The sequence below is a fragment of the Trichoderma evansii genome (genome assembly GCF_050947405.1).
Source record: "Trichoderma evansii strain SZMC 28006 chromosome Unknown GGI43scaffold_53, whole genome shotgun sequence".
Classification (NCBI taxonomy): Eukaryota; Fungi; Ascomycota; class Sordariomycetes; order Hypocreales; family Hypocreaceae; genus Trichoderma; species Trichoderma evansii.
In genome coordinates, this window is record NW_028145153.1 from 19,420 (window position 1) to 35,995 (window position 16,576).

A 16,576-nucleotide genomic window follows, 5' to 3' on the forward strand; every position below is an offset into this window, starting at 1 on the left:
GCGCCCGCCCCCCCCCCCCCCCCCCCCCCCCCCCCCCCCCCCCCCCCCCCCCCCCCCCCCCCCCCCCCCCCCCCCCCCCCCCCCCCCCTTACATTTAGTTATCAAATACACCGCGAATTGCATCGTGGACTGCATCACCAACAGTATTGCTAGAAAGAAGTCAGTGGAATTTAAATACGAAGTGGGCAATATAAGGGGGTGGCGGATTGACTGCAGGGACACAACCAATAGCCAACGTGTCGAACAAGGGAAACGCTAGTTCGATCTGTCTGTGTGGATCATATAGTTGTGTATATATAAAAGGTCCTGTCCCTGACTTTATTACTAGATAATTAAGTTTTTAATAATATCTTTCACTGTTATTTTTATTTTAACAGGTTATAAGCCTAGATTATAAAATAATAAAGAAGATTATTTTTTCTTATATATTACTTTTTTATTAATTAAGAACCTAGTTTTTATATATATAATTTTAATAAGCTGCTTTTATTAGTATTAATTAGAGATAATAATAAAATACCTCTTGCAAAGGCTTAAAGCCTTATATTATAGCTTTTTTTTATATTAATTATACTAGACTATTAATTTCTTTTTTACTTAACTTACTTAACTTTTTAAGCTAAGTTATAATTACTAATTTAAAATAAAATATAAAATAAAATAAAAATAGCAAGTAAATATAATTTACCCTGGAAACTAAGTTTATATAAAAATAATATTTTTTTAATTTAATTAAAAATATTAATAAAACTTTTATAAAAGTTTTTTTTTTTAATTATAAAAAAACTTTTTATTTTATAATATTTATTTTTAATTTTATTTTAATTTTTAATTATTTAATTAAAAAAAGTTTATTATATAAATCAAATTTTTTTTAAAATATTTAAAATTTTCATTTTATTAAATATATTAAAATATAAAGTTTTATTAATAATAAATAATTATATATATTATATTTTATTTTAATAATAATATTTAAATTAAATTAAAAAAGAAAATATAAATTTATATTATTTTTTAAAATTTAAAAATTATAAAAATATAATAAATTATTTAATAAAATTTAAAAATATAAAAAATAAATTATAAGTTATTAATTTAATTTTATAAATTAAAAAATTAAATTTTATTAATAAGTTTTTTATAAAATTTAAAAATAAATTTAAAATATTTTTTATAATTTTTAAATAAAATTATAATATTTTTTTTTAAATAAAAAAATAATATAATAAAAATAAAAATTATAATATTTAAATAAATTATAATAATAATAAAAAAAAAATAATAATATAAATTTTATAAAATAAAATATATAAAATTTATTAATATTTATTTATATTATATATATTATAAAATATTTAAATATTTTTTAAATAAATATTTTAAAATTTATTTTTATTTAAAAAATAAAAAAAAAATAAAAATTAATAATTTTTTTTAATTATATTAAAAAATAAAAAAATTATTATTTTTATAATTTAAATTAAAAAAAAAATAATTTAAATATATTATTAAATAAATTTATTTTTATAAAAATATAATATAATAATTTATATTTAATAAAAATTATTATTATAAAAATAAATTTATTTTTAATTTATATATTAAATAATAAAATTTTAATTTATTTAATTTATAAAAAAAAAACTTTTAATTATTTATTAATAATAAAAAATTATTTATAATTAAATTTAAAAAAAATTTAACTAGTTTTTTAAAATTTAAAAATATATTATTTTTAAATAATATATAATAATTAAATAAAAAACTTATTTTTTTAAAAAATATTTTATATTTTAAATACTAGTTTTAATTTTATTTTAATATTATATTTAAATTAAAATAAATATTATATTATTATATTTAATAAATATGTAATTATAAGAAAAAAAATAAATATATTATTTATTATAAAATTATAATATAATTTATTAATTTAAATAAAAATTAAAACTTTTTATTTTAAAATTTATATTTATTTTAAAACTTATATATAAAATATATATTAAAATAAATTAAAAAAATATAAATTATAAAAAAATATAAAAAGCTTATATATAAAATTTAATTTATAAGCTAGCTTAAGTAAAAATATTAAATAAAAAAATACTAGTTTAATTTATTTATATAAATTATATAATTATATATATATATAAAGTCCTGTTCTTGATTTTATTACTAAATAATTAAGTTTTTAATAATATCTTTTACTATTATTCTTATCCTAATATAACGGCCATTGGTATATACTATACATGTAATTAGCCCTCACTTCATGGTTGTTGCCCATTTTCGATACGGAAACGGCACCATTGAAAACAAGATCGTTGACAAAACTCCCGGGCCCATCTTCCATAATTAAACCCCCGTGTTTGGTGCTGTCTTGCAAGCCATCTCGAAGATTGGGTTATGCAGGGAAGTAGCCTGCCTAGTCAGCCAATGAAGACAGCAAGTGACGCCAGCGGAGAATGGAACATCATTGTTTTATTCTAGTTTTTTGTTCATGAAATGATCCAGCTCCATTTTGGGCCAGTCCCACTGCTCCCCTGCTTACTTCTGGTCTTGTGTGTATTTGTTTCCCTTTTATTTCACCCCAATAAGTTCGTAATATTGCCCTAAATCAATACCAACCGCAGTGCTCGAGTTATATACCTAGCTTATTGATTAAAGAATTCTGAATTGCTCTTTAAGCTGAACTTAATCAGCTTTGATTTATTAGCTTATCTAATAGATAGTAGTAAGGGCTTGAAAATAAAAATTATAAAGGTATTTTTAAGTAAAAAATGTAATTAGTGATGTATTATTTGCCTGCTTCTTTTAATAAAGCAATCCTAGGTTAAAGAGGGATAAGTTCAAGCAATCGGGCGTTACTCCCCTCGGATTTAAATACCACAGAGACATGACTGTTTTCTGAATAAGAACTAACTCCTTTGACCCTAATACCGGCCGTCTCCGCTAAGCCACTTATTGTAAGCGAATTCTCAGCTTCCTTCAGGGCTAAAATGCGTTCCCCGATCCTCGAGGTGTCAGTATTTTTCGCTGTATAACTGGATCATGGGATCGTGGAAGAAGCGTAAACAGGATCCACGTCACTCCGACCTCGAGGTGAAAGATTGGCTTGCCCTGGGGCTGCATACGGGCATCGTCTTCAACAGCCTCCATACCCAGTGCCGAGGCAGCTAGGCCAACAAGCTCCTCTATTACTTGTCCACTGCATACGGCCGGCGATTCGGCCGGATCCAAATAACCTAGCAACAATTTCGGTTGTAACCTCAGAACGCAGTATCGTTCATACAACTTCAACAAGGAAACAGCCCTCTTCTCTGCAGCGGTAATATCAGTGCCCTTTCGGGACTGCAACAAAGAATCTAGGGCGGCGGACCATTCTCTCAGTATTCGAATATAGTATTGGGGCTCAAGTCGTTCCCTTCGCTCCAGATTTAGATATCCCGCAGCATAAATGACTAGGAACTCCCGGGCTTCAGCCAGCGACGTAAAGGACAATGGTGCACTGCGTGGTAGGGCGTTGAAAGTGCAGGCTGACGGGTGTATTGCCCTCCCCTTGATAAACTTGCAAAAGTTAGGAACGGCGCATGCAGCAGCACAAGAGAGCACTCACAGATCTCGTGTGAATGGTTAATCGAGAAAGCAGTCCTTCGACGGCTCGTAGGATATGATGCCTGGGCGATGCATTGTCGCCACGGCATTCTCTTTGCCTCCATTCACCGACCAACTGCATGCCACACTGGAGCAGGCCGAAGGCAGAGTCGTGATTTCCCCGAAGTGCCTGGACAGACCCATGTTAGTCTTTCTGCTGTTCAGAGGATTACAAAAGCGCTCAGCATACCTCGATGCAGAAGAAAATGGGCACGAAAACTAGCTTGACGGTCGTGGACGCTAGGGTGCCTGCTGACCCAAGGAGCAGCTTGATGGCGGCATTGTATTGTTGTATTCTAAAAGACGGGTCGCGTTCAGGTCGATGAGTTGCACTAGTAAAGAGCTCGTGATAGGATGCAAGGGCTGACAATGCGAACTGGATGCAAGGCTCAGAATGCGACAACTGAAGCACGATTGTGTCCCATAGCTCATCCGGGAAGAATGTAGTTAATTGCCCCTCAGTCTTTTCGACGTAGAACTGAAGAGCCCGCAGCTGCGCACGGCTTGGTGAGCGACCAAGACTAGGACTGACGTTGACGAATCGCAATTCCTTCTTCCACCCGTTATACACACAAGCCCAGCCTCCAGCGATGCCTAGAAGGTCAATGGGAGGGGCTGAAGAAATTAAGTCAGCGGTTCTTACATTTCAGGCAAGCCGGTCTCGCTTCATCGCACTTGACCTTTCGGGCTGTTGATCTTCAAAACAGTGCAATGCTTGCGTCCAAAGGGGATTGCATCCACCTACTCCTGCTGGCTTGGTTAGGTAAGTTTTAAAAAAAGGGAAAAAAGGGGGACATCGCGGTCGTTAGCGGCACCTACTTGCATGTTACCCAACCTGTAAGAACTTTTGGTGCCTTGGTACGTCGGCGTTGGCCCGGCTTGACAAGTGTCATCGTATTAACAAACCTAGCTCAAAAGGGTTTGCCCATACGAAAGATATGATATGCAAGATACAAATCGGAAGAGTAATATAAAGGGTGGTGCGGGAGGGGGCCGGCCATTTACTCTGGACCCCCGTGCTGGCTCGGAGGTCCAACTAGTCCGAAAAGGGGAAGACCATACGATTGAGCCAATGATAATGCCCGCTACCTTATGCTGCTTTCCAGAGATGCTTCAGCAAAGTCGTAATCTGGGAGTGGCTCATCTTCTTGACGGATTGTGTCCCTGCATCAGGGATCTATAATAAGGGATTCATGGCAAAAGTTCAATTACGTTATAGCCCGTCAGTGAAGAATGATATATATATATATAGTGATAGTCAGTCATTGTTATGTCGTTTTCCGATCGAGTTTTCAGTCTGCAACCTCAGCCCCGCCATTATCTCAGAGCCCTCAGATCTTCTACTTCCTGCTTGCTTGTTATTTATTCTACCCCACCGCCAGTGTTCGAGAGAATGTTCACCGTAGGCCTACTCCTTCTTACTGCAGGCTCAGTCCTATCTGCCTCTACCAATGACAGGGAATTGCCGATGTTACGCATTGCTCACCAAGATCGTGGCATTCTCACCTTTTCATCCGATCCTAGCAAATCGCCATCCACAAGTCTAGAGCTTTTAACACAGCCCAAGACGGCATCAGACCAAGCTGGTTGCACTTGCGTGACAGTTTGATCTATTCCGTGTCGAGAATGGATTATCCCAACAATTTTTCAAGTTCTGGAGGGGTTTTCTCTTTCCATAAAAAGGTCGAAGATCCTGGCGCCTTGAGTCTCGTTATATCTCAATCCTCAAATGGTATTGGGGGCGTTTTTTGCGACGTTGCTAGGGATGGCAGGACTTTATCTGTGGCAAACATGTGAGTATTGTATTTTTCTGTCCAACTAGCAGAACCTTTTTGACTAACTCGTTCGTTCGTTCGTCTAGCGACGGTTCGACTGTGGCTATCTATCCTTTACCATCGCCTGGTATGATTGGTGACCCTACTTTTGTCTTCAAGTATAACCTCACCCACCCAGGACCGGGAACAAACGAGTCTCATATCCAGAGCAATCCACATGCTGCTGCTTTCGATCCTACTGGAGAATATATGATAGTACCGGACCGAGGCACAGACCACCTCTACGTGTACCATATGGACGGGCCAGAACGGGTAACCCAGATCAACAACATCACCCTCGAGCCGGGAACGGGACCTCGCCATGTCACATTCCGAGAGTTCAATCGCACGCGAACATTTATGTATCTCATTAGCGAGCTAGATAACACCATTAGAGTATTCGCTCTCGACGGCGTCAACAATGATAGTCATTCCCTCCGTTCAAATTCGCCTCTCAACATTACTCTAATCCAAATGGTCTCAACGCTTGGTCCTGACTCAAACCGCTCAGAGCCAAATAATTTCAATTTGGCCACGGAAGTGGCCCTCTCGAACAATGGGATGTTTGCTTATGTCTCGAACCGCAACACAGTGTCGTACGACACCGACGCATTGGCCATCTACTCAGTCCACCCGGGTGAGTCGGAGCATCTTGTCTATATTAGGAACACCCTGACGTATAGCAAGATTCCAAGATATTTCTCACTCTCTTTTAATAATTAGTTTATTATAATTACTAATAAAATATTTAATAATCTAATTATATTAAAGCGCAATTAAATATCTGGACTTATAAACTTAACTATTAATAATATAACCCTAGGTAAATTTAACCTTATATAATTTAATAAGCTAAGTTATTTAAAATAGTAATTTTAATTAATAATATATTATTTATATAAATTTAAAATTTATATTAATTTATTTTAAAAATTAAAATTAATAAATTATATTAAAATATATTTAATAAAAAATAACTTATATAATATATTTATTATAATTAAATTAATTTATAATATAAGAAATATTAGTATTAATAAATTAAAAATTAAAAAAAACTTTTAAATTATTTTTTTTAAAAAAAAGTTTTATATTTTTATTTTTAATATATAATTATTTATTTTATTTTAAATTAGTTTATAAAAACTTTTTTATTTATTTTAATATAATAAATATTTATTTTTTTAAATAAAATTTATATATAATATTAAGTTACATTTATTTATTTAATAAAAATTTTATAATATTTTTTATTTATAAAATTTTATATAATTAATATTTAAAAATATATTATTTTTATAATTAAAAAATTATTAAATAATTATTTTTATATTTTTTTTAAAATAAATATTTTTATTTAAAAGATTTTTAAAAATTTTTATTAATTAATTTTATTTTTTTTAATTATTATAATTAAATTATAATTTAATTTAGTTTTTTTAATAATATTATTTAATTATTATTATTTACATTTTTTTATTAATATAATTAATTTAATTTAAAAATTTTATATTATTTAAAAAATTAATTATACAAAAAATAGTTTTTTAATTTTTTTTTTTATTATTATAAATTTTATTATATATATATTTATTAAGTTATAATTAGGGTTATATATTATTTTTTACTTTTAATATTTAAAAATAATATTATATTAATTATATTAATTATAATTTTAAATTTTTTTAATATTAAAAACTTTTTTAAAATAAAATTAATTTTTTTAAAATTAAATTAATAATTTTTATATTTATTTAAAAAAATAAAATTATAAGAGGGTAATAATAAAAAGTAACTAAGTTTTATTAGCGCTAGAGGTATTAAAGTAGCTAGTGATATAGTTATAGTCAGGGTTGCCACATTAATCAGTGATCTTTCGTCATTCGTTTCGTTACTACGATTAATTTCGTATTTCGTTAACGAAAGACGAAAATAAATAGTTTTCTTCACTTTCCTGACGAATTAAATTCGTTTTCTTCAGGCTTTTGAAGAAACTAATATAATTCTGATGAAAATCTGAAGAAACTAATTTATTCATAAAAAAATCATGAAGAATTTCGTTATTATTAATTTCGTTATAAGTAAATTCGTATTAACGAATTTACTCAAATTTATTACTAATTTCTTTATAAACTAGCTTATTTTAATAAATATATTTAATCTGATTTAAGTTTATAAAAATATACTATTTAATTATTATAATAAGCTATTTTAATCGATTATAATATTTATAATAAATTTAATAACGAATTTAGTAACGAAATTCGTATTTCGTATTTCTTCAATTATTATAAATAAAATATGATTTTTGAAGAAATTAGTAACGAAATTAGTAACGAAATTCGTACTTCGTATTTATTTAATTATTATTAACGAAATACGATTTTTTTCGTATCGTATTCGTCAGGCTGATGAAGAAACTACGATTAATTTATTAGTAACGAAAATAATTCGTTTCGTTTTCTTCAAGGCACTGACGATACGAATCGTTACTAAATGGCAACCCTGGTTATAGTAAAACTTATATTTAGTAGCTTATATTTACTTAGCAGTGCTGTTAATATTATTTTTTACCTGGACAATGTCTAGACTTTTGCCTGGTATATGTAATATAATATTTATAAAATCTTAATATATAATAAAAACTTTATTACAGTTTTTACTATTAGTAAGTCTAGAAAAGGAATTAATCTTAAGGCGGCCACATAGTTTAACATTTGCGGCACGCACAGCGGAGGCTCTAGCATTTAACATAACCTGGATCCTAGTCCAACTACTAACTAACTCATGCGCGGCGACCATCGATTCTGCAGCCGCATCTAGTCTACCTGCCGAAGCCAAAGCCACAGGCTCCATCTACACTTCTTACAGTTCTACCCTCACCTGCCTGAATCCGAGCCCGCCCCCCGGTCACCCTTCAGCAGGCAATCCTGGTGTAGCAGTGGTGTCAATATTGCTTACGCTACTGGTTGCACTAGTTGCTATGATCTATTTTGTATGAGGTGGGTGTATGCACTTTACATACTTGGAATGAAAGATGGGCACGAGTCTTTTTCCTTCTCCGCAAGTAGCAATTAGCAATTAGCAGGCCTTAATAATAATATATTTTATCCCCCCTTCTTCTTCTTTATCTTCTTCTTCATGTTCACAATTTATACGTAGCTCAATGTCGTTTTCGTCTACTCTTTCTTCCTTTTTCTTCTACGTGGCTTTGGCCACGCACTGCTTTCCTTGCCCTCCTCTATTACTCTCTACTACGCTGTCGTTTATCCACACATCTTCCGCCATATCGAAGCGAGGGCCCAGTGCTTGTGCTGCGTCGGGGCTAACCCTGCTAACTGGACCCTGTATTATAACTCTGCATAATTTGCCTTGTTCAAAGAGTCCCTTTTCTATTCATTTTCCTTCCCTAATCTTGTCGATGACATTGCTCGCCACATTCACGTAACGCTCAACCCATGTCTTCTGAATGCGTGCTGCGATGTATGGCCAAGTAACCAGTCCCTTCGCCCAACACCTTAGTTCAGTTGATGCTTGCAATCGACTACGTTGTTAATGATAATCTTAGTGCGGTACGATGGCCTAACTTCGGCACTAATACTAGCACTGGTGCCCCTAGAGCCACAGTGCCTAGCGAACCAATAGCTACATCTCCAATTACATAGCCCTCCTGCGATGTTCAGGAGCGTCGGCTTCTACGAGGGATACAATTTTCTGAAGTCCGACCTCTTCTAAGACCTCTCTTAGATCGATATTAATGCTTATACACATCTATTTCGCTGTTCAGTGCGCTTACATCATCCTATGTATTCCAGATTCCAACGCCACAATCATCTACCAGTTCAAAGAGTTTAAGCGGATTGAGATCGCGAAGCGCATCCTATCTATCGGCGGTTAGGGCTTTTCCACTAATCCGAATACTTATAATCTCTTTCGTGAGGGCGTCGCTGCCACCAATCGTTTAACCAGGGCAACCAGTTTGGCCAACTTCGTCGACGATAATGACCTCGACGGCGTCAACATTAACTGGGAATCTCCAGGCGCACGAATATTATTTATTTTTGCTTGCTCTGTGCGTGTCTGCGTGTTTAAATTGCTAATAACCTTTCCCCCCTCGATTCGTTATAGGTACCAGATATTTCTAGTATACCTCGGCTAGTACTAGGGATGGTATCAACTCTCTCGCCTTTCTCGCTATACGTACGCGGAATAATATATAGGATTGTTATAATAGCATATTAAATTTACTATGTTAGGGCTACTAGGAATAGCGGTTTATGTCATACCAGTTAATGCTACTTCTGACTACTGGTTGTGCAGAAGCCTCGATCGGCTGACACTCGACTAGATCCCTGCCCATCTGGATAAAGTTTCTCGCGATCCAAGGCATAGGGGCTCTGTTATTTTTTACTGGTTACAGTAAACCTCGGAATATTTATAACTAGCTTCTTTTTGTAATGTTATTATTTATCGATTGTAACAGCCGCGCGTCGTGCCATGAGTAATAGTGGCTTAGAAGTAGTATCCAATGCTCAGTTTTAGATATTCTGCCCCGGTTTGCTTCATTTTAAAGCCGTCTAGTTCCTGCTAGAAGTTAACCTTAAACTGGAACTATAATTCTACTCATTTAAGGGGCTAGAAGTCATTTCCCCGCTTGCAAAATAGACAGGGCCCTGTTGTTCTAATGTGGTGGGATTCCTGCCGGAACCACCCGCCCACATCCCGGACCAACTGACGCGGCATTGGTGTTTTCTATACGTAGTATTGATGTACCATCCAATTCGATCTCAAGTTTCGGATCCCCATACAAGAGAAGATGACGACGACGACGTTGCATACAAGATCCAGCTGCATTTGATATAATAGAATGCGCACAGGAGAAAAATCTCATATACATATATATATGCCCATTACAGATGCCTTGTCTTCGAGTCTAGAATAAAAGTAGCATACAAAATTATCTTCACAGCCTGGACTACCCTCAGAATATATAAAGAGTCCACATCTCGACTGGTCATATTGTGTCTATATTTTTCTATATCAACTAGGCTATCTGCAATCATGCGTTTCTCAGCAATCTTCTCAGGCGCGATGGTCGGTATCGTCCTAGTCTCGGCTCACCCAGGCCATGATATTCGAGCCGAAGTATCTGAGCGCTCGGCCATGCTCAGGAGGCTCACGCGCAAGGATCTTAGTCACTGTGCAGCTAAATTGAATGTTCGTGGTTATGCGGATCGGTCCACGAAGCGCAGAAGAGATCTGGCCGCCCAGCATGCAAAGGGTGGGAGTCTGATGGGTATGTGGCTTAGCTTTCATTGCTCGTCCCATCAGCGTATTTTGGGACTAATTCGTACACAGGCCGCACACTGGATAACCTTCTCAACGATTCTCATCATTCTTCGGAGTATTATGCTCTAGAGACACCGGAGAGCACCATCTTCGCTTCAAATAACTCGTGTGTGCTCAGTCCTGAGGTAACCGAGGGTCCTTACTGTCAGTTCAGATCAATAGCTTACCGCAAAACATAAACCTGACTGACACGATAAAAGACGTTTCTGGCGAGTATATTAGAAAGAATGTGACAGAGGACCAACTTGGTGTCGGCCTTGTCTTGGATATCCAAGTCCTTGATACGGAGACTTGCGAGCCAGTGACTGGCGCGTTTCTCGAAATATGGCGTATGTTTTCCTCGTCCCTTAGTCGAAAGCCAAAAGTGACCAAGAAATAACATTTTGTCTGTCTTTGGCCAGACTGCAACTCGACAGGGGTCTATTCGGGAGTCTCTGCTTCTGGGAATGGCAATAGCGCTGTGGACACATCGAATCTCAATGCCACCTTCCTACGCGGCGTTCAGGAAACTGATTCAGATGGTACCGTGCAGTTCAATACGCTCTTCCCAGGTCACTACACAGGTCGAACTACGCACATCCACGTCATGGTGCATCTCAACGCAACGGCCGAGACAAACGGAACACTTCTCGATACAAATGCCGCTCACGTCGGACAGATATTTTTCGATCAAGACCTAATCAACCAGGTGGAGACAACAGCGGTATACTCGGCCAACACGCAGACATTGACGACCAATGCAGAAGATAATATCGCCGCTCAGGAGGCAGAGACAAGCGACCCATTCATGGAATATGTGCTTCTGGGAACTGACGTGCAGGATGGACTGCTTGGTTGGATCAGTTTCGGCATCAACACGACACTCAGTAAGGAGGTCACCGCTGCGGCGACATATTATCAAACTGGTGGAGAGACGAACCCAAATGCTGGCGGTGGCGGCGGTCCGGGCGGTGCTCCCCCCAACGGTACTTTCCCCAGCGGCCCTCCTCCAAGCGGCACTCCTTGAAGTGCCATATCAACTTCCTGAGCTTTATACCTCACATTTAGCGAAGTAACCGTCATATATCAATTAAATTGGATGAAAGAAGACAACCCAGCTTCCGAAAGGGTTGAGTGAAGTACACAGTGAGAGACAAAATGTTAAATCTGCATTTTGCTTTCTACCTTATGATTATAAATGTACTTGTTAATTTAATAATATAAATTCCTTAAGTATATTGCATTAAAATAACCACAGAATTAAATGTAAACTAGGGGATATTATCTTTAAAGCATATGTAAAAAGTGCGCAATTCAGTAGATTACAGCGTCCTCTTTACATAGTAGGGTATGCTTTTTCCAGGCACCATATGAGTATTATCTTAGCTTGCCTTAGCCCCAGTTTTCTTCATGCATCTACTTGTCTTGTCTAGCTCCTTATTTCATTTCGACTTGGTGAAGGGCATGTTTCAGTACCCCACGATGCATGGGGCGTCACATTGAGAGACAATAGCCCACCTTGTGAACTTTTCAGAACACTAGGTGCTTAGTTTTCCCAAGTACTAGAGATTAACTTGGACCATACTTTCGACTTTCTACCATATCATCTCCAGAGAAGAGAAGTATATAACTAATGAAAATATACTCCAGAGAGATATCACATGGGGAATTCTGACGTGCAAAGAGGACGCTGTAATCTACTGAATTGTGCGCTTTTTATTCGTGTGTCAAGGACAGTGTCCCCAATCTGCACACATGTAGTGAGCAGGTAGATGAATACTATGAGAATAACGAGCTGGGATCTTCCCTTGACGAAGAAGCAGTATCATGCTGCTTAGGGTTAATAACCTTCCGAGTAAACCAAATGAGATTCCCGTTTAGTGCTGGCTCAAGGTCTAATCCCACTTGAGCTACTTCGCTATTTGCACTCAGTTTAAATGACGCTCGTATAACCAAGTGATCTCGTGGATCCTCATTCAGAACCATCAGAGTGGCTAGCCAGAGCTCCTCAGATAAATGTATCATCCGTATTACCATAGGGATCTCTTGAGTAAGGCGCGAAGCAAATAACGTCTCTCTCTGACACTCCAAATCCAAATTACCATAGGCTGCATGGATATAGTGTCCGGAGTAAGCCTGGTATGGAAGAAGAGGTGGGCTGGTTGGATATGAAATAGAGGGATAGAGGAATTCTGCAGCGCGATCATTATTATATCTTCGCTGGAGGAGACGTTCTTGGAGCTGGAGGTTCCAATCAATTCTTTCATCCTCAGGTGTCCCAAAGAGGTTATCAAGCATTTCCATGAATAGAGCTATCTGGACGCAGTTGCTTGTTCCTGTTGTGTTTCCCATCATAACAAGGCCCCATTGATGATCTGGCAGAAACATCATGGTAGTTCCGAATCCAGTCCAGCCACCGCTGTGCCATACGATACGTTGCCCGCGGTAGTTATCAATGAACCATCCTAGGGCATAAGAGTGTGGTGGAAGGAATGGATTGTTACCGGAGGTCGAAAATGAGATCCGTGGTATTGTGAGAGTGGTATGCGCAACCGGACTCAGAGGCAGAGACTGAGCTATCATGCACTGCAACCACTTCGTGTAGTCAACAACGTTGCTGATAATAGCTCCTGCCCCCGAGACTGCGGGGAAATCGGGTATCGGCTGTTTCACAAAAGATTCTTTCGATGCATCCCATGCATAGCCGCGAGCTAAGACTGTCCCTGATGCCTTGGCTTCTATTGCTTCTGCTGGCGTCCAATACGTTTGAGCCATACCCAACGGCCGCCAAAGCCTTTGTTTCATAAAATCGCCCAAACTCATTGCAGTAATTGTCTCTACGGCGTGTGATACAGTCGAGAACATATAACTGCTGTAGAGATACCGTGTGCGTAGTTCTGCAGCTCTTGGGAGGTGTCTTAAAGAACGGACAGCATCTCTGACAGATGATGATTTCGGTCCAAAGCTAAACTTATGGTCTGGTAAGCCGGTCCGATTGCTGAGTGCATCTTCTAATGTGATACGGGAGGTAACTTCATCATTGTCCAAAGCAAAGTCGTCGCCTAAAATCGAAGAGAGGGTTGTTTGCCATGATAAAGGTGACGGACAGTGTTTCGATGAGAAATATAATTCCTCGTTGTCCACTAGTAGAGAGACGCTAGCAGCGGTGAAAGCTTTGGTAGTACTGGCGGTAAAAAAGACCGTTTCTGGTGTTACAGCAGTATCAGGTAATTCTGCAAAACCATATGCCTAGACTTGGATTAGCTATGCTGTCATGCTCGTCAAAAGATAGCGTACTTTGAAACTTGTAGAAGACCCTTGAACAAGCCCAATTGCTAGACCGGGAACGTGCCACGTATCCAGCAACTTTTCAACTTTTGCGTTGAACTCGGCATTGAAGCATGACTCGTAAGATTTTAAATGGTATTTTGTGTTGCTTTGCGCCATCTGGACGGTGTTCAGCCTCTTCTAAATGGTGCAGCCCACGAGTAAGTCTGTCACAGCATTAATACGTGTACTTTGGCGTGTATAGATATATTTTGAACTGTGCGTAGGTTGATATAAATGGAAGAAGTTAGAGTTCGGACGGATATTAATTCACTTTGAAGAGATTGGAAGCTATAAATACTGCGGAGGCCCGCTCGATCATCAGGTGTCCGCGTCACAATGTTCAAGTATCTAGGCAGTATTACGACATGGCGGGTACGTTTTCCGCTGTAACATCCAATCTACGCTATGTCATGGGACATGCGATTTCATCTTTAGGTACTCTAGCATTAAGGGGAAGGTTGATAAGGAAATATCATTAGTTAGATTTGTATATATTTTTACTTGTCTTCTTTGGTGACCCTGCATGGTGTTGTAGACTCCAAACCTTCGCCGTGGGTATGCCGTTATCACTTATAGATCAAAATGATGATATATCTGAATGTGATACAGCGATGGAAACGTAGCTTCAATTCAACAATTGATTAGAAGCAACGAACACGTATCGGAGACCCAAAGAATGTCAGTCTCATACACGCTGACTCTTCTTCTTTCGCATCATGGGCACTGCTGAAGCATCTACGCCGGAATTATCTAGTACTTCATCATAGCCCCGTCTTTTGTAGAATTCCGGCACTTCTCCATCCAAGAAAATCGGGACGTCGGTCTCGTCTGCTATCTTATCTGCTTCTGCAAGAATTGCAGTTGCGCATCCACGCTTTTGCCAAGCATCCCGAGTAACCAAGGACTCAACATCTATATATACAGTAAAAGGATAGTTAGTGGTGGATAGATGCGATAAAGGAACTTCGTGAAAGCAACTTACACACATGAGGTTGGTAGTCCATCAAGTTGTTGTGGCGCTTCGTCCATGCGCCGAAGACTTTATCCAGCACCTCTGGGTTCATACCTCGCTGAAGAGGAATGCCCCAGCCATTCCACACACTGGAAAAAATATCACCCGCGGGGATACTGTATATAGTTCCCGTTGAAATGGGATAACCTACGGTCAGCTATTAGCTACTACAATAAATCCGTAGAGATCAAATTGTTGCGGGATTACTAGCCGACCTTCAGCGTCCCGAATAATGAGCAACTTGATGCGGCTATTGTCCGCCTTGAGGAGAGCCTCGAATACATCAGTTGCATACTTTGCCCCGTGGGCATTATGCGGGTAGACGTTATACTCTCCTTCTAGGTTCAAACCTTCATTGAAAAGCTCGATTAGCTCTGGTATATCTGTTACAGTGGCAAGTTCTACTTTGATCTGAGCATCAATCGCCATATTGACCAGCTCAGTGAAGGCTATGCAAATTTAGAAGGAGTAAGGCAATTGAAAATTCTCATTCGGATCCATCAATCAAGCTCGTTCGATGGTACAGGCTGTCTTTTAAATAGGGGAATGAGAATCCCCGGAAAGGATTGTGTTGTTCCAGACCTTGCATGCTAAGTTGCTAACACTAAAGCTCTATAGTATGTATCACTTATCTCGCTTAGCACTATAGCGCCATTAAGGCTGCGGTGCAAACTTAAGCCTTACAAAGTTGATTTCGGCCAATCTGGAGCACGGCTTAAAATACCTGTACTGTTATTACGTAGGTGGTGTAAGACTACCCACCTCTGGAGATATAAAAGACCCAGTAACATCAATACGTGATATTTTACAAATTTCAGTGTCAGCGCGCTAGTGGTCTTACTAGTGCAGTAAGAATATAGAGTAAAAGTTATTACTATAAACCTATCGAGGCCTGATACTGTACTTGAGTATGGTATAGTGCAGGATTATGAAGCCTCTGCTAGCAAGGTCCTAAAATATAATAGAGTAAAATATAGCCAATGGGTTATTAGTTGCTGATTACCATTTGCTTAGTGATGAATTAATAAGGGTTAGCTTATCAAGGTAGCGTAACAAACATATGAAATAGTGGAAATTTCACCTTTTTGTTACGACCCAACCTTTTGTAGGGAATAAGTACGTACTGCTCAGCCAATCGTTGGAAGGAGCTACCTATCAGAGTGCTCCCAGTAGAGGAGCGATGTATATTAGTGCTCCCCAAGAACTAGAGCGATGAATTGGATATAATAGTATTTGATGCAATTGATATTAACCTATAATATGAGGCTTACAAGTCTTTCTTATATAATATAACACCTGCCTGCTGTAATACAGCAACCACTCACGATAATACAGCAACCACTCACGATAATACAGCAACCACTCACGATAATACAGCGCATGCGAGCTATAATATAGCGCATTCTTGCTTTAACATTATACTTGTCCACTGTAA

The 16,576-nt window shown here is 37.3% G+C and overlaps 6 protein-coding genes across 6 annotated transcripts; 3 read left to right on the forward strand and 3 right to left on the reverse strand.

Moving 5' to 3' along the window:
- Nucleotides 1-2,777: 2,777 nt before the first annotated feature.
- On the reverse strand, nt 2,778-4,614 carry GGI43DRAFT_419411 (uncharacterized protein). The gene is made up of 4 exons (XM_083207673.1): nt 4,493-4,614; nt 3,848-4,272; nt 3,620-3,787; nt 2,778-3,570 (listed from the first exon to the last, which is right to left on the reverse strand). The coding sequence occupies exons 1-4, from the start codon at nt 4,548-4,550 to the stop codon at nt 2,998-3,000; spliced, it is 1,224 nt and encodes a 407-aa protein (XP_083055002.1). The 5' UTR covers nt 4,551-4,614; the 3' UTR covers nt 2,778-2,997.
- A 172-nt stretch (nt 4,615-4,786) lies between these two features.
- GGI43DRAFT_433004 (Lactonase, 7-bladed beta-propeller-domain-containing protein) lies at nt 4,787-6,194 on the forward strand (the record flags this gene model as incomplete). The annotated part of the gene is made up of 2 exons (XM_083209677.1): nt 4,787-5,450; nt 5,519-6,194. The coding sequence occupies exons 1-2, from the start codon at nt 5,284-5,286 to the stop codon at nt 6,192-6,194; spliced, it is 843 nt and encodes a 280-aa protein (XP_083055003.1). The 5' UTR covers nt 4,787-5,283.
- A 2,420-nt stretch (nt 6,195-8,614) lies between these two features.
- GGI43DRAFT_419413 (uncharacterized protein) lies at nt 8,615-9,145 on the forward strand. The gene has a single exon (XM_083207674.1). It carries the CDS (start codon nt 8,638-8,640, stop codon nt 8,917-8,919), a length of 282 nt encoding a protein of 93 aa, XP_083055004.1. The 5' UTR covers nt 8,615-8,637; the 3' UTR covers nt 8,920-9,145.
- Nucleotides 9,146-10,291: 1,146 nt separating this feature from the next.
- GGI43DRAFT_419415 (Intradiol ring-cleavage dioxygenase) lies at nt 10,292-11,950 on the forward strand. The gene is made up of 4 exons (XM_083207675.1): nt 10,292-10,767; nt 10,830-10,964; nt 11,021-11,149; nt 11,222-11,950. The coding sequence occupies exons 1-4, from the start codon at nt 10,533-10,535 to the stop codon at nt 11,824-11,826; spliced, it is 1,104 nt and encodes a 367-aa protein (XP_083055005.1). The 5' UTR covers nt 10,292-10,532; the 3' UTR covers nt 11,827-11,950.
- Nucleotides 11,951-12,456: 506 nt separating this feature from the next.
- GGI43DRAFT_433007 (beta-lactamase/transpeptidase-like protein) lies at nt 12,457-14,354 on the reverse strand (the record flags this gene model as incomplete). Its single annotated transcript, XM_083209678.1, has 3 exons — nt 14,097-14,354; nt 12,648-14,048; nt 12,457-12,546 (listed from the first exon to the last, which is right to left on the reverse strand). Exons 1-3 carry the CDS (start codon nt 14,244-14,246, stop codon nt 12,457-12,459), a joined length of 1,641 nt encoding a protein of 546 aa, XP_083055006.1. The 5' UTR covers nt 14,247-14,354.
- A 334-nt stretch (nt 14,355-14,688) lies between these two features.
- GGI43DRAFT_322480 (uncharacterized protein) lies at nt 14,689-15,677 on the reverse strand. The gene is made up of 3 exons (XM_083201863.1): nt 15,357-15,677; nt 15,112-15,288; nt 14,689-15,041 (listed from the first exon to the last, which is right to left on the reverse strand). The coding sequence occupies exons 1-3, from the start codon at nt 15,568-15,570 to the stop codon at nt 14,815-14,817; spliced, it is 618 nt and encodes a 205-aa protein (XP_083055007.1). The 5' UTR covers nt 15,571-15,677; the 3' UTR covers nt 14,689-14,814.
- Between the last annotated feature and the right edge of the window lie 899 nt (nt 15,678-16,576).